This window comes from Callorhinus ursinus, unplaced genomic scaffold, assembly GCF_003265705.2.
Source record: "Callorhinus ursinus isolate GAN/ISIS: 27379988/994484 unplaced genomic scaffold, GSC_fseal_2.0 scaffold80, whole genome shotgun sequence".
Lineage (NCBI taxonomy): Eukaryota > Metazoa > Chordata > Mammalia > Carnivora > Otariidae > Callorhinus > Callorhinus ursinus.
In genome coordinates this window covers 1,394,009-1,417,812 of record NW_027397142.1, presented here as the reverse complement: position 1 = coordinate 1,417,812, position 23,804 = coordinate 1,394,009, and the positions used below count along the sequence as shown (strand labels likewise).

Here is a 23,804-nt window from a genome sequence, read left to right as displayed (position 1 = left end):
GGTGCTCCTGTCTTTGGAGAAATTTCTCGTAGATTCTCCTCGGCCTAGCTGGGTCACTGGAGGAACCCCCAGCGGAGCACACCTAGGTCGTCCCCGGACGAGCGCATTGTCAACTACAAAGCAGTCCGCTGCGGGACACTCGCGGAGCTGTCAAAGCGCCGGGGCCAGGTGGTCGCCCCGCCGGCTTCGCTGGGGGAGAAGGGCACGGGAGGAACTGGCGCTGCTTTCCTTTGTCAGCCAGCTGCCCCTTTAACTTTTCGTGCTCCCAAACCTGTGCTTTCATCCTTTAATGATATATTAGGAAGCCGTTCGACCTCTTCCTCTCCCCCTCCCCCACCCCCGAACCGCACTGCCCGGCGCCGGGGAGCTCGGCTCCTGTGTGATCGCACAGCTGAGGCCAGAGCGTGCAGAAGTTTTGGAAGCGTAGCCAGGATTCCCACACCAGGCGGAATAGCAAGAGCACATTTATTCAGAGAGAAGACAGATGCAAATGTTGCCGAACTCCCATCCGAGTCGTCGCTCTGAGCCGGTACCGGCTCGGGAAGGACTTTCGTTTGGTTTCCAACATGCACGAGGACTTAGGCTCGGGTTATTCGAGGACTGGGGATGTCTTTTTGCAAAATGGTTATTCGGCAACTTTGCCTGGAAATTAAGAAACCCGTGTCAGTGCCAGTGAGTCGCTCAGCTCTCGTGGCTCTGGAGGGTGCTCTGGAAGATCTGTGAATGTCTTCGGAAGTTGTAGAATGGCGTGTATTGCTTACTCATTTCATTCTATGGTCATCTCATTGAACTGTCGGTGGTGGAAGGGTGCACTGGGGCGCGCAGGAAAGCGGCACTTTTATGGAGAGTCTGGTGTTTTGTTGTTGTCGTTCGGGCCCATTCGTTTAGTCATATTAGTGTTACGTTTGCGGATACACAGTAAGAAAAAAAAAATAGTAGCGTTCACTGAGGCAGAGCAGAGCAGGGTTGTGGGAAACCCATGAAGCCCCGGCTGGATGTTCTCTTTTTTGCTTTGCTCTCCTGTTACTATGAAAATGATTCAGGCCCTTTAACTTGCCTCCATATTTTATTTCCAGCTCTTACCTACCTATGACAAATCGTGAGAGAAACAAGTACAGGATATATATACGTTATTGCATTGGCTTCTTTGTGACCCAAAGTTAGGGTTTATTATGCCACTGGCGAGCATTGTAATGAAGTGTCTGGTGTAAAAATGCCATTGTTATTCCCCTATTAAGTGGGATTTGGAGGAGGAAGGTGGAGTTTTAAGTAACTTTAAACTTTGTCACTTTTTTGTATCCTTTAAAGCAACACATATCAAGCCGTATCAGGGTTTTAACTTAATTGCTTCCCATTTTGACTATTTCTTCTTGGTTTCTTTCTGAATATTAATTTGGGATTATTGTATGTTTTAGATTTGCTTTTAAAGTATTACTCTAGGAAGAGTAGACCCATCTGTTGTCACGCCCCTCACCCATAGACATGCAAGTGCACGCGCACACACACAAGCGAACACAAACACACGGGCACAAACACACATGCACAGCTCCCCTGAGATCGAAAGGAGTTCATTTGTATTAGTGCAACTCCTGGGTGTACCGGAAGAAAGGTTGGATTAGGGTATTACCTCTGTATTATTTTAATTTTTATCTCAGTTAATGAATAAAGAAAAAGCCCTTTGAGAAATTTGCGAATTTCTACAGAGTGATGCTAACATTATAAAAACAACACTTTGGGAAATGTTTAGTACAATTCTGATTCTTAAGAAACTTTTCTCTCTTGGATTTGAGAACTGGTACAGCATTCCTCACACGAAATTTAGTGGTAACTTTGATGATTCCAAACTTTTTAGTGAATTTTAAAAAATTTGGTGTGTCTTTTGAAGGGAATGGAATCTCCACTTGTTTTAGAAACATATAAATGGAAATTAATATGTGAGCTGGAAAGCAAAAGGAAGGATTTTCAATTGTGTATCTCTGTACAGTGTTGGGATACACTGTAGAAAAGACCCTGCAGTTGGGTAGTGAAGATCCTGAAAGTGAAACCGCAGTGTAACAAATGTAAATTAGGATTGTAAATGCTAAAATTACAGGGGATTGCAAATAATTATCTAAGAAATGAAAAATAATGTGTGTGTGTGTGTGTGTGTGTGAAATGCAGTGGCGATACAAGTTTTTAAATTGTCCATGTTATTTAGATGGTCACTCTCGGTTGTTTTACGCTAGAGAAGATGTCTTACGACACTATTTTTTAAAAAGTGTGATTGTGTTTTTGTCTGTGGATTTAGAAAAAGAGGGTAACCATGCACTGCTAATTACACTTTTTTTGAGTTTGAATTTTTGAATGTTTAATAATTAGGTAAGTAAACTTAGCATTTTCTTGTTTTATACTGTTAGATAATTTTTGTTTTATCACATTTAGAAAGCCTAGGCTGTATAGATACTAGTTTTAATTAACTATTGTTATCTTAAAATTGTTTACTAAAATCAAGAATTTTGAACTGTAGCTACTGATCTTAGAGGCAGAGTTTGAAAAGTAGGTATATAAATTAGGATTTCCTGTTGCACAAACGTGAAGTGGAACAGTGAAGTTTACATTTGTTTAAAAGTTCTTCTTGACAATAAGGACTGTCTAATTGGTTATTTGGAATAGCTTATAATCTTTATCAGAGATACGGGTCTTTCCATTGAAGAAGCTCCTGCCACAGAATAGGCACATACTAGAGGTCTAATTTTCTGTTAATATTTGGGAAACTTTTCCCAAAGCTTTGATTTTATTTTTCCTTCTTGGGAATATATAGTCACATTACTAAATTGGGAAGACAACCATTCTACCATATTTTTTTACCAAGTCGACAAAGTGAATGTTAGGGATGGGGTGGGTGGGTGTGGGTGTGGGGGTGGTGGAGAAGCAGGTGGTGAGGATAGGATTTCTGAGGCACTATCCTTGACTCTTTTTGGAAAAAAAAAACAAACTTTATATTCTGAACCACTTTCTTTTCAGAGAGCAATTACTGTTACTAGAAAGCCACCTTGAGCCTTATTGTTGTAGAAAATTGGGCACAACCAGTGATGTCATACAAGGGACAGCAAAAAAATGGCTTTGCAGCAGATGACTGTTGTTATTCTATATTTGTAAGGCCCCTCCCCCAAAATCTCATTTCCATAGCTGTGAACTTGAAATAAGTAATAAAAAGGTGTATTGCATTGTAATATATGCAGTTTCATAAAGCAGCAGTTTATAGTTGGAAGATACCACTATTATTCATGCTTCTTGAAATAATGCAAATTTGTATGATAGTAATTCCTTTTCTTATTTTTCAAGAAATTAGATACATGGAAATTTTGGCAGCTACTGGTTTCTGGCACTTAATAGGCATTGAAATGTTTTAATGTACTTGAAAAGCTGGTCCAGGAATGGCAGCCTCTCATCTGTTAGGCGGTTGTTCTCCAGCCTGACCTCATTGTAGTTTGCTCTTGCCCTGTTGGTCTTGTTCATGGAATCTCTAGTCTTTGAGAATATGTTATTAGTGTAATATACAATTTTATGTTCAGTATATTGGTTATTATGTAAATTTGATAAACATGGGTTTCCATGTAAATTTAAAAGTATCAAAATAGTTTCTTTTCCCATTCTGAAAATAGCGATTTAATACATTTTCCTACCATCTCAGTTAATTCTGCCACGCCAGGTTTGTAGTCCATTTGCAGGGTGACAAACAAACTGCTCTACCCTTCCTCTCTCCCCCACCTTTTTGCAAAACTTCATGGTATTCCCCAGGCCACAATCAGATTTCCTTTGGGCAGATAGTGATTGTCCAACCTCGTTTCCTTAAGCCTCTTGCAGATATGACTGAGGGGCTTCCATGAAACCTCATTTCCAAAATGAAAATGGTCAGTGTGGGTGCCTGGGTGGCTCAGTTGTTAAGCGTCTGCCTTTGACTCAGGTCATGATCCCAGAGTCATGGCATCAAGCCCCGCATTGGGCTCCCCGCTCAGCAAGGAGCCTGCTTCTCCCTCTCCCTCTGCCTGCTCCCCCTACTTATGCTCACTCTTTGTCAAATAAATAAATAAATAAATAAATAAATAAATAAATAAATAAATAAAATCCTAAAAAAAAAAGGTCACTTTTTAGTTATAGATAATACTAGATGCTCTCTGTGCTCTTGCCTGGTGGGGAGGTGTGAAGATACCTTGGGTAGGATTTGATACAGTTTTTAATCCATGAGATGGTTGGACTGAACATAATTTTTAGCTGATATAGAATAAATTTACCAGTCTGTGTGTTGTGTGTATTTCCCTTTTTTCTTTATTGTTTTGTCCCATCTTTTAATTTCAGCAAGCTGATTAATCCCTTCCTCCTCTTTTTAAAAATTGTCTTTATCATGTTTGTGCTACAGTGTCTATTTTCAGAACTTCTTGGCAGTATGAGTTGCAAAAGTTATGGAGTGAAATAGGGACAATTTCTTTTTCTTTTTCTCTCTCTCTCTCTCTCTCTCCTTTTTTTTTTTGGCGATGGCCTGCATATAAAATGTATGCTTGTGGTTAGTGTGAAAATTTAGTGGAAAGACCAATTCTGAATTTGTGATGGGAAGTGTCAGTCTCTCTCTTTGCAGAATTCGAAGGACTTAAGAACACAAGAGAAACAGGAATGACACAGCTCTTTTTGCACTTGTCTAGAGAAAAATCTCATGTAAAAGATGGGAAAATTGTTTGACTTTGCTTTTGCTGTTAATTTTGTGATAACAGTAACTACGTCTGATACACAAATGCTGAAATTGTTTAAGAAGCCCGGGAAGTACTCTTCTATAACTTTCTAGATCTTTCATTTGGCACGTGTTATTCAAGGAACATGTACGTGCTAAGTGTATGTTGGGGTGAGCAGTCAACTCTGGAAGAAGGTTCTTGTGGCCATTGAAGGGTCTCTGCAAAGATTTGGAGGAAGCAGTACTTGAGTTAGAACTTGAAGGATTGATAGGATTTAGCCAAGTACAGTGAGAAAGTTAGAGAGTGTTCTGGGGTAGCAATGTAAGTGAAATTATTGAGGCGGGAAGTGTAAAATGTGTTTTCTTGGTGGAGTGTGACTAGAACAGAGGCTTAATGTGGGAGTTGGGGCCGTGCCATGATGGTCCTTGAATGCCAGGCTAATGAGTTTGGGCTTTGTAGTCCAGGGGTTATAAACTGTTTACAGGGACCAGGTAGGTAATTTAAATGATTGCATGCAGCTTGTAAGATCCTGAATGACAGCTGACATAACTTAAGGCCTTGAGTTGGGGAAAAAATGGTGAGTAAAAACTGCCTGAGGGGTTCTAGGAATCTGTGCCTTGCTTAGGTGCAACTGATAGACAATTCTGGCTGATGGTTGCCATGTGAGACTATCAGATGTTGTTTTTAGATACTCTGGTTTTTCAACAGAGACTGGGGACTTGGAATTTTGTGTGAAATCTCTTTTTAAGTATCTTTTTAAGTATCTTCCATTAATATCTACAACACTATTTGGGACTACACCTTGTGGGTTAGGTTTAATCTGTGGACCGCCAGCGGGTTCTTTTATTTATTTTTTTAAAGATTTTATTTATTTGACAGAGAGAGACACAGCGAGAGAGGGAACACAAGCAGGGGGAGTGGGAGAGGGAGAAGCAGGCTCCCGCGTAGCAGGGAGCCCAATGCGGGACTCGATCCCAGGACCTTGGGATCATGACCTGAGCCGAAGGCAGACCCTTAACGACTGAGCCACCAGGTGCCCCCAGGTTCTTTTATTTTTTAAATTAAAGTTTTAAAAGCAGATATTTGCAGTCTTCCAGAGGACAGGAACATTATTAAATTACTTTGTATTCTGTGTGCGTTTTATACAGTTGAATGTAGGTACTCTAATACTTGGTGATTTGATGGCAGTTATTTTAGGAAAGCCACCCTGGTAATAATATGAAGAGAGGAGTTACCTGGAGGCAGAGATTAACAGCCTCTTGCAATAGTCATGGCGTGAGGTGATCAAGGCAGACAGTATATTGTTGGTAATGTGGATGGAAAGGAAGAGAGATTTCAGTCAATGCAGAGGAGGAGTTTTTGAAGTTTCTGGCATAGATGTCGAGGAGATAGAAACGTCTGGGAGTATTTGGGGGTGTAGCATTGAAGCTTAGGAGCTTGATTAAGATAGGTGACTAAAGATGTGACTTCCTTGAAGTCACTGAGAATATGGAGAGTGTGTGGAATTTAGTAAAAGAATTAGGATGCTTACTTCTCTTAGGACATGGTGGTGGGGTGGGAAGGGACCAAGAAATCCATAAAAATGAGGAAGGAAATCAGAATATGATCCTACAAATGGGCAAGTATGTACATGCAAAGATGCTCATGGCAGCAGAGAAAAGTAGAAAACAAGTAGAGAAAAATTGGCTACAGCAAAATACCCATCAGTGGACCATCATGCAGTTTTTCTCAGGACAGAGAGGTGGACCTGTGGGTACCAAAGTGGGAGAATGTCTGTGATACATTTGTAAACTTGAGGAAAAATCTTCTAAAAGTTGCAAAGCAGTAAGTTTAGAACTATTTTGTAAAGAGCACACAACCCCAAACTATGCATGTATTTTGTGTATAGAAAATTATTTGGAAGAATACATAGTATCATTAATGCTTTTGTGGAGTATATAATCTTGTATGTACATCTATGCACTTTTTATTTATTTTAGAGAGCTAGCAGGGGCAAAGGGAGAGAATCCCAAGCAGACTCTGTGCTGAGCATGGACCCGGATATGCGGCTTGATCTCACGACCCTGAGATCATAACCCAAGCCAAGATCAAGAGTTGGACGCTTAACTGACTGAGCCACCCAGGTGCTCTCTATGCAATTTTTAAAAAGCCAATAGCTTAAAACCATAATCTTGTTGTACGAATGAGAAAACCAAGTTCTGGGTGACGTCACAGATTCTAGCACCAAGATTGCCTGGGTTCAAATCCAGTTTCCACTACTTATTAACTGTTTGATATTGGGAAGTTAACTGGACTTTTTGCTGCCTTGGTTGCCTCATCTGCAAAGTGCACATACTAGCACACCTAGTTTAGGATTGTTGTGAATTTATGTATGTGTAGAATTTAGAACAGTGTCTGGCACAAACTAAGTGCTATTAAGAGGTACTATTACAAGAATTTGCTAATATTTGTTATTGCCACTATCATGAATTATCAATCAAGCATTTGCCTGATATCCTAGAACTTGTTAGTTACAGACATGTGATGAGATGCCAGACTCACTCTAAAAATGTCATGGCATAAAATAATGTAGTAATTGGGGGTGGGAGGGGACAATAAAGATTTCCTTTCTGTACAGCTGTCCCTAATAAAGACAAAAAGAAGAAAGATAAAAAAGCTAGGTCAGCGGAAATCTCTATAGAATGTTTCTTATTATGAGGAACACATGAAGAACAACAAAAAGCAATTCCCTCGGAGCTGTATATATAGTACTGTTACTACAGAATTATTAAAAATTTTTCATTATCCAAACTTGTGAATGTGGTCATAGTGATCTTTTTATATTATAACTGTGCTGTTAGTAGGTCTTCCTAAATGAGACTTCCTATCAGGGGGTTTTAAAATGATTTATGTCTCTCATACTGAGTCATTTTTACTCTTTACATCTCAATGTAATCATTTACATGAGAAGCAGTATAGCCAGTGGTCACAGGAAGTCTGTGTGATTTTGTTAATTCCATCTTTTAGTGGAGCCTACCAACAAATAAACAAATAACTTCCTTGATTTCCTGATCTTGGGGATCCTAGTGGCATATACCACATGTCTGGAGTAGCTTCCAGTTGCATTATGAAATAACAATATGAAACATATTAAAGAATTAATTGTATTTTTTACCTTAAAGCTTCATCATCTAATTGTTCTACCAAGGTTGAAGTATTTGGTTAGTATGGCCAACTTTTTCTCATATCAGACTTACATACTTAGAGACTCATAAAATGTTAAAACCAGATGAGTATTTTAAGAACATTTCATCTAGCCCCTCATTTGCAGACAGCTGAGCCTCAGAGAGGTGATCGCATGCCATAGATCATCCATCAAGGTCTTAACCTGCACAGTAAATAAAGGGGGAAAAGGTAGTCTATTATGTTGGTGACCCGCAATGAACCGTGCCTGCTGGGATTTATGCTATTGTATGGTCACCACCCCATGTCTCTTGTCTAGCCCAGTGACTCACTTTATCCAGTAGAAGGCAGCAAAAATGGCACTGTGCTAGTGTGGGGCCAAAGCTTTAAGAAGGCCAGGAACTTCCCCTCTTGCATACGTGGGAGACCTCATCACCATGAAAGAAGGTAGGTCCTACCCTGCTGGAGAGACCGTGTGCACAGGGAAGGATTCTGGACTACAATGAAAAAGAGAGGCCCAGTTACCCCAGTGTCCCAGCTGAGTTCCGCCTATTGTCAAATTCCTTGTTGAACGCAGCTACGAAAGTGACCGCTGGTAAAACTAGCAGAGGAACCAGCCAGCGGAGTGTTGTTTTAATCTGTTGGATTTTGTGGTGGTTTGTTATAAAATGGAAGCAGATGGTTTTGTGAATTAAGGCATGGTAAGAACAAAAACTGTTGGGAGATACAAATGATAAAATGTTAAAAATCATTATTGTTTTCCAACTTCTTTTACTGAGATAGTTAAAGGAGGCTGCCCCCTACCTAACCTTTGCCCCTCATTTCACGAAGGTATTTTAGGATTTTTATTATTGGGGAATTTAAATCGTATTTAAAAATTTAGCTGTCGGGCGCCTGGGTGGCTCAGTTGGTTAAGCGGCTGCCTTCGGCTCAGGTCGTGATCCTGGAGTCCCAGGATCGAGTCCCACATCGGGCTCCCTGCTCAGCAGGGAGTCTGCTTCTCCCTCTGATCCTCTTCCGTCTCGTGCTCTCTATCTCTCATTCTCTCTCTCTCAAATAAAAAAAAAAAAAATCTTTAAAAATTTAGCTGTCATAGTGTAGATCAGACTATAATTAGGTAATATGTAATGGAAAGAAAATAATTATGGTTATCAGCTTTCAAAAGATAAGATTTTACTTTTTTGACTTTTACAGATATCTTCTACATATCTGGAGGTTTATGGACTCTGTGTCGGGGTACCTGGGTTCTGTTCCTGGGCCTAGATTAGGTTTGTCTTTATGTGACACTTTTATGTGTCACTTTAACTAACAGTGACTTGAGTAGGAATGCTTATTTCTCTCACGTCAAAGTCCGGAGGGTAGGCGCTAGTTCTGGTATGGTGCCTCTGCACTGCAGAATCATCAGGAACTTGGTTCCTTTTATCTCTCTGCTCAGATATTTCTAGGATATGGCCTTTGCCCTCAGATTCCATGATGGCTCGTAGAGGACTACTCATTACACCCATGTCCATTGAAGTAGACTGGAGGAAGAGTAGACCAAGGGTGCAATTCCTGTCTTTAAAACACCCTTCTAAGAAGTAGCATATGCTTCAGCTTGTTTGTAATTGGTTGGAGCCTAGTCATATGGCCATGTGTGGCTGCTAAGGAGGCTGGGAACATAGTCCTTTAGCTGAGTGCATTGCTGCCTAGAATAATTTTAGAGTGTTGTTGCTAAGGGAGGGAGTGGACACTGCGGAAACAGCCAGTAGTCTCCACCACTGTGAGCAACCAGTTTAACTGTGGAGACTTAGGTTTTCTCGAGTGTGAGAATGATGATACAGAACCATTTCAGATGGCAGATAGAGTTCATACCGAGGGCCAGCCTCAGTTGATTGGTAGTGACTACTTGGCAGTGTTCTGTGGAACCCTGCCTGAGTCCCAGTTGTTGCCCTCAGCAGGGTGAGGAAGTAGAGGAAGGATTTATTTTGGGTAAATAGGGGAATGATAGCATGCTGTCATTTTTATACTATGCCACATACTTTAGTCTTTTTTATGTGTAGCTACTTCAGTATTTAAAATCTTTTCATTGAAAATATTTGCTTATTTTGCTAACCTTTGGACTATTTTTTTTCTTCCTTTTAAAGACATCCTAAAATTCATTCCATATGTAAAAATTTTGCTAATAAACCTGAGTCCCAACTTTGTGCAGAACATTCTCAAAACTGGAGATTGGGATGATGTAGAGAAATATTAAACTTTTTTATATAGTGTATATCAGAATAGCTAGAATATGTGGGAGTAACAAACAGCCTCAAGTCTTAGTTGCTTCAGTCACCAACAGTTGATTTCTTGCTTGTGCTATGAGTTCCTCATGGGCTGGCTTGGAAGCTTTGCTGTACAACATCTGTACCAGGCTGAGGCAGACCCCGTCTCTGTCCTCCACTGTTGCCAAGGCAGGAAAAGGGAGAACATCGTAGGTTGTGCTCTGGCTCTTTTTTTTTTTTTTTTTTTAAAGATTTTTATTTATTTATTTGACAGAGACAGTGAGAGAGGGAACACAAGCAGGGGGAGTGGGAGAGGGAGAAGCAGGCCTCCGGCTGAGCAGGGACCCCAATGCGGGGCTCGATCCCAGGACCCTGGGATCATGACCTGAGCCTAAGGCAGACGCTTAACAACTGAGCCACCCAGGCGCCCCTGTGCTCTGGCTCTTAAATCAATGGCATATGTTAGTTCTGTTTACCTTTCATTGACCTGAGAAAGTCACATGGTAGCACCTAACTTCACGAGGGCACAGAAGTGAAATCCTATCATATTTCTGGAGGGAGAACTAGAAATATTTGGTGAAGAGCACTAGTAAACACCACACAGGGCAACATTAATTTTCATTCAAAAATTTGTATTTCACTTTGGAGTATGTTTTGTTACCTATAATTGAATATGACCATCTGGTAGACTGCTATACTACAACATGTTGATTAAGGTGATGTGTTTAATAATGCTATTAAATACACAAAACATTTTCCAGAGGTAGAAATAATACAGGAGTCATAGGGCTTGGGTTCTTGATTCTTTCTCTACTGTACTTCATGCTTGTTTCCTTTCTTCTGCCCACCTGAAAGGAGGAAAGGCATCAAATGTTAAAATTGGTATTTAATGTTAATAAGATTATAGGTGATTAAAATCTTTTTTTTTTTCAAAGTAAGTTTTTACAACATGTTTTATTTTCAGTCTGGGTTACTTTGTCCATTTGTTTTCTATTAATTACCCAAGGAAGATGTTACTGAGCATCTAGTATGCACTGTACACTGGAGAAACCAAAATAAGACAATCCCTACCCTCAGTTTCTACCAGTTCAGTGCACACTGTATTAGAAAGTGACCAGTCCTATGATGGAACATTGTGCAGAGCGCTAGGGAGCTCGAGAAGGAAGAACTTACAGCAGGGGAATGAAGACATGAAAACATCTGAGTTGAGGGGCCCCTGGGTGTCTCAGATGGTTAGGCGTTTGCCTTTGGCTCGGGTCATAGTCCCAGGGTCCCGGGATCGAGCCCTGCATTGGGTTCCCTGCTTAGCAGGGAGCCTGCTTCACCCTCTCCCTCTGCCTGCTGCTTCCCCTGCTTGTACACTCTCTCTGTATGTCAAAAAATAAATAAAATCTTAAAAAAACAAAACAAACCACATCTGAGTTGAGTCCTGAAGAATGAAAACAAACTTTACTGAAGAGAGGAGGGGGTTGAGAACAACTAGTCCATGGCCATTATGGGTTAGATGCTTCCAGGACTTACCAGATGGTAATACTGTTTCACAGGCGAAGGAGTGGTTCAGGAAGATCGCATAGTTGGTAAGTGATGCAGTCAGGATTTGGATCCAGGTGTGTCTGACTCTGGTCTTTGCTTTTTAAGAAACTCCAGTCTAACTTTCAGCTGTGAATTAAGTTTGAGGGTCTAATGTATAACATGGTGTCTATAGTTGATAACGGTGTACTATAGAATTGGAATTTGTTGTGAGAGTAGAACTTAAATGTTTTCACACACACCAAGAGGATAAATATGTGCGGTGATGTATTAGTTAACTAGATGGGAGGAACCCTTTCAAATGTGTATGTATGTCAAATCATGATGTACACTTGGAATACCTTACAGTTTTGTCAGTTATACCTCAATAAAGTTAAAAAAAAAAAAGCTCACCAAACCAAACAAACAAAATCCAGGTTAGTATGTGAGAAAATGAGGAAGGGAAAGTAAATTGGGAATTTTGAATATTTACTGTAGGCAGTAGGGAGCCATTGAAGATTTTAAACAGAAGAATAACAATGTAACTTGGTTAGAAAATAGCCTTGGCAACAGCAGGGAAGATGGTACAGAGGGAGTATATATCCCGTGTGTCGTGTTACAGGGACCAGAATGAGAACCCAGAGTGATTTTCCATACTCTTTTTTCATCAAGAAATAATACTTGCCTAACTTTTGTTTTCAAATTATCCAACCTCAGAACTAGAAAGACCTTCACTGTCATCAGTTCCAGTGTCTTCAATTTATGGATTAGGAAATGGAGCACCAACAGCCAGGTTTGACATCTGAGATTACACTTTAAGATCCAGAGATGATGGTCTTTTTTGTCAATAACTGGTGCTTATCCTAGCTTCCATTAGCTAACAATGAAATGTAGACATATGCCTGGAAAAATGTCTTTGAGGTCCATTCATGTGCATTTATTAATAGTTTGTTTCTTTATGTTGATGAGTGGTATTCTACTGTATGGATGGACCACATTTTGTTTATCAGTTCACCAATTGATGGACATTTGGATTGTTTCCAGTGTTTTGTCTCCTGTGAATGATGCTGGAAGATGTTTTGGACAAATGGTTTCATTTCTCTGGGTAGGTACCTAGGAATAGAAATTGCTTGCTTATATGGTTAGTGTATATTTAACTTTTTAAGAAACTTCCATACTTTTCCAAAGTTCCTGTACCATTTTATATTCTCATTAACATTGTATAAAGGTTCATATCCTTGCTGATGCTTAGAATTGTAAATCTTTTTGATTTTAGCTGTTCTAGTGGGTGTGTAGTGATATCTCATTGTGGTTTTAATTTGCATTTCTCTAATGATTTATGATGTTGAGCATCTTTTCAAATGCTTATGTGCCATTTCTATGATAAAGTATCGATTCTATTGGTGAAGTATGAATTTAAGTATTTACCCCATTTTGGGTGTGTATGTGTCTTAGTTTTGAGTCATAAGAGTTCATTATATATGTATGCATATCAGACTTTATTTTTTTAGAGCAGTTTTAGGTTCACAGCAAAACTGAGAGGAAGATACAGAGATTTCTTATAGAAATCCCTACTCCCACACATACACAGCTTCCCCCATTATCAACACCCTCTGTTAGAGAGGTACATTTGTTAGGGTTGATGAACCTTCCTTGACACATAATTATCATCCAGAGTCTATAGTTGACATTAGGGTTTACTCTTGGTGTTGTACATTCTATGGGTTTTGACAAATGTGTAATGACATGTATCTACCGTTATAATATACAGAATAGTTTCACTGCCCAAAAAATCCTCTGTTCTGCCTATTCCACCCTTCCCTTCCTTCCCCTGGCAACTACTGCCATTTTTTTAAACTGTATCCATAGTTTGCCTTTTTATATTTTTAATACAAGTCCTTTATGAGTTATATGCTTTACAGGTATTTTCTTCCAGTCTGAGGCTTATTCTTAATCAATTTTTAATGGTGTCTTTTGTTCTTTTTTTTAATTTTTAAAGATTTTTATTTATTTATTTAATTGACAGAGAGAGAGAGAGCGTGAGAGGGAACACAAGCAGAGGGAGTGGGAGAGGGAGAAGCAGGCTTCTGGCTGAGCAGGGAACCTGATGCGGGGCTCGATCCCAGGACCCTGGGATCATGACCTGAGCTGAAGGCAGTTGCTTAACCAACTGAGCCACCCGGGCGCCCCAATAATGTCTTTTGAAATGCTAAGGTTTCTAATATTGATGAAGTCCAGTTTATCAGTTTTTTTCCCTTATAGAATTACGATTTTTGTGAGACCTAAGATTGAAAAGATCTATATTTACTTCTAGAATCTTTTATAGTGTTAGGTTTTACATTAAGGTCAGTGGTATGTTGAGTTAATTTTGTATATGGTGTGAGGTAAGGTCTAAGTGTATTATTTTGTGTATGGATGTTCAGTCATTCCAGCACCATTTGTTGAAGATTGTTCTTTCCTCATTGAATTGTCTTGGCATCTTTGTTGAAAATCACTTGATCATAAATGTGTGGGTTTATTTCTGGACTCTTCCGTTGATTTGTATGTTTATCCTTATGCTAATATTACGTTATCTTGATTAATATAGCTTTATTGTAAATTTGAAATCAGGTACTCTAATTCCCCCAACTTTGGTGGTGGTCTCCAAAATTGTTTGCCAGTTAGAGGTCTTTTGCATTTTCATATAAATTTTATGGTTAGCCCGCCAGTTTCTACAAAAAATGTATTGGGATTTTAATAGGGATTGTAGTGAATCTGTAGGTCACTCTTGAGAGAATTGATACCTTACTATTTCTTTTTAAATTTTTTAAAAATTTTATTATTAAGTAATCTCTACATCCTGCGTGGGGCTCGAACTCACGACCCCAAGATCAAGAGTTGGCATGCTTTTCCGACTGAGCCAGCCAGGTGCCCCGATACCTTTCTATTTCAATACATGAGAGTACATTGAATCTGTAGATCGATCTTTTTTAAAAAATTTTATTTTAATTTATTTGATAGGGGGAGAGAGAGAAGGCTCCCTGCCAGTGCGGGGCTCAATCCCAGGACCCTGAGATCATGACCTGAGCCCAAGTCAGGTGCTTAACATACTAAGCCACCCAGGCGCCCCTTTTAAGGTCTTTCTCAAATTGAATAGTTCATCTGTATAATTGGCAGCCTAGCAGAGATGAGTCTTTGACAACAAAATCATTTCATTTTCTCTGACTCAGGTGAGGGTTAAACAGAAAGACATATTAACTAAGAGAAGAAGGAAATGTGCACACAGCAAATAGCCATTTCTCATTTTGAGAAATTTTACAATTTTCAAACAGAACAGCTGTGTGACACTTGGCAAATGACTTCTTGGGCCTTCAGTTGCTTCATCTAAGTGGGATAATAATAGTACCTACTTCATAGGGTTGTTGTGAAAATTAAATAAATTAATGTGTATAAAGCACTTAGAATGGTGTCTGATGTACTGTAAGCACTTTATTCGATTTGTTAATTTTATTAACATTAAATAGACAGGAATTAAGCAGGAAGCTTAAGGAAAACTGCCTAACTGATCAGATCATCATGGTGTGAGTTAAATCTTGGGGGGTTCTTAATCTTTTTTGGAGTTACAGATCCTTTTGGATATATCCTCACATTCTCAGAAGAAAGCATGCATGGCTATAGATACACAGATTTGTATAATTTAAGGGGGAGGTTTTAGTGAAGCTTATTCTAAAAGCTTTGTAGAAGTTGATACCCTCCAAAATAAGAAACTGTCTTCTGGGGCGCATGGCTGTCTTAGTTGGTAGAGCATGTGACTCTTGATCTCAGGGTGGTTAGTTCAAGCCCCACATTGGGTGTGGAGCCTACTTACTAAAAAAAAAAAAAAAAAAGAAAAAGAAAGGAAAAAAAAAAAGAAACTTTCTTCTAAACATAGTGTACCATCTGAAGGAAACGGCCTTGGTTCCAGAAAGAGATGGAGGTTTTTATCTCCTCAAAACTGACTGCTTGGGGCACCTGGGTGGCTCAGTCAGTTAAGCACCTGACTTTTGATTTAGGCTCAGGTCATGATCTCAGGGTTGTAGAATGGAGCCTCACATCCGGGCTCTGCACTGGGTGTGGAGCCTGCTTAAGATTCTCTCCCTCCCTCCGCCTGCCCCCTCTAAAACAAAACAAAACAAAACTTTAAAAAAAACCCTGAGTCCTTGAATGGAACAGTTTAAGAAGTAAACACAGCATCAGTGCTTTATTCTTTTAGGAAATCATTTGACAGATGATGTTCAAGGGAAGGTACTCTTGTATGAGTATTAACAGATTTTGATAGATTGTGGGTAATGTGCATTTCAGAGTGTATATTATGATTATAACCAAGAAAGCATGTTAAAATACAAGTGAGTGGGAGTGATTTTCTTACAGGGATAACCCTAACTGCTCTAATTTATTTTAAAGTAAATTTTCACAAACTTCAGTACTTCAAATATAATAAATAATAAAGTACTTGTGGCAAACCTTATGTTGCAGTATCTAGACTGAGAACTGTTACTCTAAGCTTCAGGATTTTTGCAGGTAAGCTAAGACACAGTTGAAGGAGATAATAGATCAGACTATGAGCTTCTTGAAGGTGGTGCCTATGATTTTCAACATTGTGTCCCCAATAAACAGTGTGCAAAGTTTTTGATATCCTTATGTTTACACATTTGTTGGATTTAGTTTTTGTAAGGGTAATGAAGGTTGGGAATAAACCAGAGTGTAGATTTTTTTCTCCTCAAAGTAACTAATTTATTTTTATTTATTTATTTTTTTTAAGATTTTATTCATTTGAGAGAGAGAATGAGAGAGAGAGAGAGAGCATGAGAGGGGGTTGGGTCAGAGGGAGAAGCAGGGAGCCCGATGCGGGACTCCATCCTGGGACTCTGGGATCATGACCAGAGCTGAAGGCAGACGCCTAACGACTGAGCCGCCCAGGCGCCCCACCTTTGTCTTTACCATATAACCCACTTACTGTCCACTTTAGCGACCCCTTACTCCTCCAACTAGCCCTTGTTTAGCTCCTTCATCTTTTGGTTCATTCCTCCTGGGGCAGGAGGGAGTGTTTGTGAGGAGTAGCTGGGCTCAGGCAGCACTGCAGTAGCTGGTGACAAGTGTCCTGAGATTCTTGGTATTTGCCAGTGCTGCCATTGGAAAATGATGCTGGGTGAAGAACTTAATGATCATTTCAGATTTTAAAAATTATTTTTAGGCTCTGCTTATCACCAGAATTCTATATCGAATCTCTGTTTGGTAGGAGATCTATTTATCTTCTTCCCAGTCCTAGTACTTTTGAATCCTAATCCAGTTCGTGCTAACTTTTAACCTACCTGTGTTGAGGCTACTGTCAAATGTAGGCCTTTTCTTTCACGGTCTTTGGGAGAATACTGATGGGTTGGCATTAATTTGAACTTTGGTTAAAATAGAATTCATTTAGTTTAAAATTACCATGACTGAGATTATAATTCTTTTCTAAAATTTTAAAAATATAACTAGGTTATCCTTTTGTTTACTAAAATATGTCAAAACACTTGTGCTTTTCAGTTTGAATCTGAATTTCTTCTGTCATCATAGAACCTGTGCATTTCTAATCATAGGAATCTTATTTCAAATATTTTTCAGTATAAAAAATTAGTTTTTTGTTGTAGAAAATGTGGAACATGAAGAAGAAAATAAAAATTCAGCCCTTTTCATTCCACTCTCACAAAGACACTTATTTTGATCTGTTTTCTTTCCAACTTTTTTCATATGCATATTTTGTTTTTGTTGTATTAATGATGGTATATATAGAATTTTGTAACCTACTTTCTGCCTTGACATGAGAAAGAAAATTTCCATGTTGTTAATCTCCATAACATTTTTGAAAGGTGCTTAATTTTCCATTGAGTAAACTCATGTAAATGCCACTCAGTCACCTCTATTTCTCTACTTAATATTATTTTTTTGATTATTATTATACCACATGAAGTGCTTTGGCGGACATTTTTGTAGATAAAATCCTTTGCGTATTTTTGGATTTTTTTTTTTAACTCTTTTTTTTTTTTTTAAAGATTTTATTTATTTGACAGAGAGAGATAGGGAGAGCAGGAACATAAGGCAGGGGGAGTGGGAGAGGGGAAAGCGGGCTTCCCGCAGAGCACAGCTCGATCCCAGGACCCTGGGATCATGACCTGAGCCGAAGGCAGATGCTTCACCGACTGAGCCACCCAGGCCCCCTGGATTATTTTTATAGGACAGATTTCCATGGGCAGGATCACTAGCTTAAAAGAAAGAAGCTTTTTATGATTCTTGATCCATAAAGGTGAGTGCTCTAATGTCCAAGTGCTGAAATTCTGGCACTGTTATTTTCTGCTTGTGGGACTTGGTATAAAAAAATTGAATCTCTCTGTATTTGTTTACTCACCTATAAAATGGGGAGGATGATAAAATCCCTGCCATAGGGTTATTGAGAGAATTGAAGAGGATACATGTTCTGAAAACTTTAGAACAGTGTCTATTACTCAGTAAGTTCCTACTAAATATTTTTATTAAAATTTTAAAATGCTCCCCCAAAAGGGCTGTATCAGATTTTTTTTTTTAAAAGATTTTATTTATTTATTTAAGAGAGAGAGAATGAGAGACAGGGCACAAGAGGGAAGAGGGTCAGAGGGAGAAGCAGACTCCCTGCTGAGCAGGGAGCCCGATATGGGACTGGATCCCGGGACTCCAGGATCATGACCTGAGCCAAAGGCAGTCGCCTAACCAACTGAGCCACCCAGGTGCCCGGGCTGTATCAGATTTTAATGTCACCAGCAATGTGTGTTAGGACCAGTTTCACTGAACCTTGGTCATATATAGTACATTAAAAACCTTTATCTTCTTAGTTTAGTAATTGAAAAACTGTATTTCAGTTTTAATTTTTTACTTACTTGTTTAGTAGGAGTATTGAACATTCTTGAAATTCACTACTTATATTTCTTGAGAATTGCTCAGTCATGTTTTGTGCATAGTTTGTTGGGGGAGGGGAATTCTTAATGTTTTTCCTATTTAAGCTCTTTATATAACATTTTAAGACATTTGATGTAAGTAGTTTGCCTCCTTTGGCTATATAGAAAATTACCTTTTGTGTAAGTTATTCAGTTTTATTCAGTTCTTAGTAGGAAAGAATTAAGAAAAATCTTTGTAGATTAGGATAACAATGCCATTAGGATTTCTGGTTTTTTGGAAAGGTAGAACATTTCATTTAATGTCCTTTCTGTTCAATCCCATTCTCAATTAGCAGGGTACAACAGGAGAAACACCTTTAAGTTTTAATCATGGTATTGTTCCTATTTATTTTTTATTTTTTTTAAAGATTTTATTTATTTAATTGAGAGAGAGAGAGACAGCATGAGAGGGAACACAAGCAGGGGGAAAGGGAGAGGGAGAAGCAGGCTTCCAGCCGAGCAGGGAGCCCGATGTGAGGCTCAATCCCAGGAGTCCGGGATCATGACCTGAGCTGAAGGCAGACGCTTAACCAACTGAGCCACCCAGGCGCCACCCTATTTTTTTTTTTTTTTAAAATAACCTAAGACTAGTAATGAACCTTCTTTCAGTGTATATATTGAGAAGTTAACTTATTTCAGTGTTAATGAAAAATAGTTAAGTACTTCAAGAGTCACAAATGAACGTGTTACCTAGGGATGCCTGGGTGGCTCAGTCGGTTAAGCATCTGCCTTCGGCTCAGGTCATGATCCCAGGGTCCTGGGATCGAGTCTTAAATCGGGCTCCCTTCTCCGCGGGGAGCCTGCTTCTCCCTCTGCCTCTCTCTGTCTCTCATGAATAAATAAATAAAATCTTTAAAAACAAACAAACAAAAAGTGTTACCTAAACTCATAGTCGTTCTATTTATTTACCACCACATGTTTCCTTTCTTCAACTCTTACTGCTTTTTTCCCTTAGTATTTATAGTGGTAGCTATATGCTCCCACATAGTGGTATGCTCCCACAAGGTACCTGACTGCACTGTGCTTATATTTTCTGTAGTTTGCTTTTGTATGTGATATTTAGGATTGTGGGGGAAGTTGTGGGGGAAGTGAGGGGAACCATGGAGTGGATGAGGGGAAGTGATAAGTTAATTAAAGCCATGGTAGTTGATTTATCTTTCTGTTGCTGACAAGATTCCATTACACAGAAAAGCCATTGTGTAGCATCTTAGTTTTTGCTTCAAGACTAAAATGATTAAGTGAAGGCAGTCTGTTAATTGATGATAATAAAAATGATTTCTCCAAATACAGCATTTTTGTTAAATCTTACTGAGTAGTTTTTACCTTTGGCAAATTTTTGTCTGTCGCATACATTTTCTAAAAGACTTTTGTAAAGTTAATTTAATTAGAATAAAAACCTTGGAATTGAACTGGGTAGAATTTTATTCATGTTTGCAACCTGTTATGTTACAGTGGAAATAAAAACTAGAAACTGTTTTGCACTGTCTTCTAAAACCATTTAAAATAATTTCACAGTTCATTATAGATTTATTGGAATTGTTTGACTTTGTTATAATAAAAGAATAGACATATTTTCCAGTGGTTTGTTTCTGACCAAAAAACTTGGGTTTCTGTGCAGTCTGTCCATCTGCACACATGTATTGGTCAAGCAGTCAGCATCTTTGTAGAAGGGCTGTTTTCTTGGTTACAGTTTAAATCTTAACTCCTTCACTTTCATTCTGAAGTTTAGCAGGATTACTATAACTTTTTAGATTCGGAGAATAGTACATGAAAGATGATCTATTATCTGAGTTGGTAAGATTTTATTTTATTATTATTTTTTAAAGATTTTATTTATTTGACAGAGAGAGCGAGAGCAGAACACAAGCAGGGGGAGTGGGAGAGGGAGAAGCAGGCTCCCTGCTGAGCAGGGAGCCTGATGTGGGGCTTGATCCCAGGACCCTGGGATCATGATCTGAGCCGAAGGCAGCTGCTTAACCAACTGAGCCACCCAGCTGCCCCTGAGTTGGTAAGATTTTATAGGATACCATATCTGAAAAAAGAGGTTCTTGACCTGGCCTTTGTGGAAACACAGTCAAGAACTTGGATCCCATTTACCCTGCTACCCCCCCCCCATTGACAGTCTTTAAAATTTTTATTTGAGAATAAGGATTCTTTGGTGACCAAGACCCCTATTAAATCATCATTTAAGCTAGTTTATTAGTTTATTAGAACAACAGAGGTAGACTACAGTTACATAATATTTCTATTTGTTCAGTGCCAGGAGTAGAAAGAGGATTACAAAGTTTGAGGAGGAAAAGTGGAATTGTTTGTTTACTGAGCAGGAGGGTAATTGTCCATAATTACAAATGCTTGTTTTGAGGTTTGGAAAGGGTGGTTAAAAAGAAACAAAACCATATATTTAAAAAAAGTGATAAACATCTATAAATAAAAAGAGGAAGAAAAAATTGACAAAAATGGTCGCACCATGTTAAGTAGAATTGTTTCAGGAAAAATTCTTGTTAAATGGGGAAAAAAGGATGTGGTTTTGGGGAGTGAGACCTGAGTAGAAAATTTTGAGTAGACATTGAAGACCGTTTTAGGTGGTTAATATTTCAATTTTGTCCTTCTTACTCCAGGGATATTAGATTAGAAAGGATTTGGAGACTTATAGGGTTAACATAAGGTCTTAACCATTTTGATGCAAAATGATTCGAAAGGTGTTTGTTTCCATATTCATGGCTCTTAACAAAATTCATTAAATAGCATAAAACAATAACATGGACTTATTTGAAATTAAGCCTCAGAGGGGAGAGTTCCTGTAAACGGTTAGCAGAGAGTTAACTTTGAGGGCTTTCTGTTGGTTTGTCTGTAGCGAGGTTCCCGATCTGGGCTTTGGAGAAATCCATCCCACCTTTTTGAGGCGCCCGCTACACACGGATCTACTTTCTCTAGACGTGCTTTTTCCTCCACCTACCTTCCCCCTCCTCTTTCTTGTAAGCTCCCTCGAGTGTGTGTCTGTATATGTGTTTGGTGGTGGGTGTGTGTGGCGGGGTGTGTGTGGCGGGAGATTCTCAGAGCCGTGGGAGAAGTTGCAAGGAAGAATCTTAATGCTCATTTGTTTTGTCTTGTATGGGTGCTGCCGTAGGCTCAGGTTGGCAGGACTTGGTTGGGAGCCATGGAGCTTGCCTTTTTGAATCGAGTTGCCGGAGGTTGGATGGTGAGGCTCAAAGTGTTCCTGTCGAGTGGCATTGGCTCTGGCAGGGTAATATGGCTGATCCAAATCTTGGTAGCAGTTTTTATGAGATGGTTTAGGTACAAAAATGTAAAATGACAATAAAAAGAGCCAGAACCCCAAATGCCCTAAAGGTGAAAAGTTTTCGTTTCTTTTCAGAGGATCGTAGTTTTGCATCTAATTCCGGAGGGTGGCTTGGCTTGTTACCCTTAAAAATAAAGACAAAACTAAAAGAAGTATTTTATTTCTCGGTTATGTATTAAAGCATTACCTTACCTGTCAAGGCACTGGATATTGAGATGTGTGTTTCTGTCATGGAATCAAATTTAGGTTTGAAAATAAGGACAGAACACAGTCTTAAAAGTTTTATATTCTGGGGGCTCCTGGGTGGCTCAGTCATTAAGTGTCTGCCTTCGGCTCGGGTCATGATCCCGGGGTCCTGGGTTCGAGCCCTGCATCTGGCTCCCTGCTCCGCGGGAAGCCTGCTTCTCCCTCTCCCACTCCCCCTGCTTGTGTTCCCTCTCTCGCTGTGTCTCTCTCTGTCAAATAAATAAATACTTTAAAAAAAACAGTTTTATATTCTGGATTTGGAAGTTAATTGATAGAGTAATGGTAATATCTTTGCCTCCTTGGTTCTCAAGATTTTTCACTTAGTTTAAGTAGTTTTATTAGTTATTCTAGAATAATTCAGCATTTTGATTCCAGTTCTGTATAAATTGTATGTACCTAAGAATAGATATATCTCTGTAAAAATTTTAAGGGGTAATATGGATTTAACACATTTTGAAGTATTTGTATAAATTGAAAACTGAGAACATTTTGATTCAGGTATTTCATTACAGGTTTGAGGATTTCCACCTATTTCTTCATGGATGTTTAATTCCCAGTTAGAAAAGAAAAAAAGGAGAAGTACAACCTTTGGTTTCTTAATGAGAATTTTAATCTCTCTCTTCTGGTAATCCACTAGAATTTAATTAGAAGAAAATTTAAAAAGCCCCAAACTATAATGTAGCTAAAGTGCTTTAGAGAACTTCTTTCAAGCTGAGAGAAAAAGTTTGATGAGTTAAATACATGTTCTCTTTTTGTTAAGTAAGACTGTGATAGTATAGGATTAACTGCATGTGTGCACAACTAAACTATCACCTAATCTAAAATATTTAATATTTAAATGTATTTAATGTGTTTTAATATATTTAACCTCAGGTGGCATTAATTACATCTTTTTTCTTACAGAACTTTGTAGTATATGTTAAGTGTGATAAACTACCTCTTCTAGAATAATTTTTATTATATAGTGAAGCAGCAGTACCTAATTCACAAGTAGAAATCTTTCTTTTTTTTTTAATTAAAAAAAATTAATAGGCTCCACATCCATAGTCGAGCCCAACACAATTGAGACCTGAGCTGAGATCAAGAAGAGTTGGAGGCCTAATGGAATGAGCCACCCAGGCCCCCCCCCACTCCCCTGCCCCCTCTCCCCCACTTTTTTTTTTTTTTTAATTGAGGGCATGAAGTCTTGCCTGGCCCCTTTTCTTTTCTTTTTAAATATTTATTTATTTGACAGAGAGAGAGACACAGCGAGAGAGGGAACACAGGCAGGGGGAGTGGGAGAGGGAGAAGCAGGCTTCCTGTGGAGCAGGGAGCCCGATGCGGGGCTCCATCCTGGGGCTCGATCCCAGGACTCTGGGATCATGACCAGAGCCGAAGGCAGACGCTTAACGACTGAGCCACCCAGGCGCCCCTCTTGGCCACTTTTCTAAAGGTTAAATAATAGTGAAGTATTTGTTTTAATTTTTGTAAGGACCATTGATTTGGAAACTGTATTCTAACAAGGTAAGTTTGAATTTTAACTTTTTGATACTGTATAATTTAGAATAAACAGTTGCTGCTTACAATGTAAGGTGTCATACTTGTTAAAAAATTACTGTTCTACTTGTAGTTTTCTTGTGCACGCTTTTACCATTTAGACCTATGCAAAATGTAAAATAAAAGATTAATATGATAC

The 23,804-nt window shown here is 38.9% G+C and overlaps 1 protein-coding gene across 2 annotated transcripts in view; it reads left to right on the top strand.

Annotated features, from left to right (window-relative positions):
• The window catches only part of KMT2C (lysine methyltransferase 2C), a 276,338-nt gene that overhangs the window by 7,675 nt on the left and 244,859 nt on the right, over positions 1-23,804 (top strand). Inside the window, exon 1 of one of the 2 annotated variants that reach the window (XM_073887522.1) lies at positions 11,500-12,725. The exons of the other annotated variant lie outside the window; for it this stretch is intronic. Coding sequence (XP_073743623.1) covers positions 12,682-12,725 — 44 coding nt within the window. The 5' untranslated portion in view covers positions 11,500-12,681. Of the gene's footprint in view, positions 1-11,499; positions 12,726-23,804 lie in introns of those variants that run through there. 2 annotated transcript variants of the gene reach the window in all.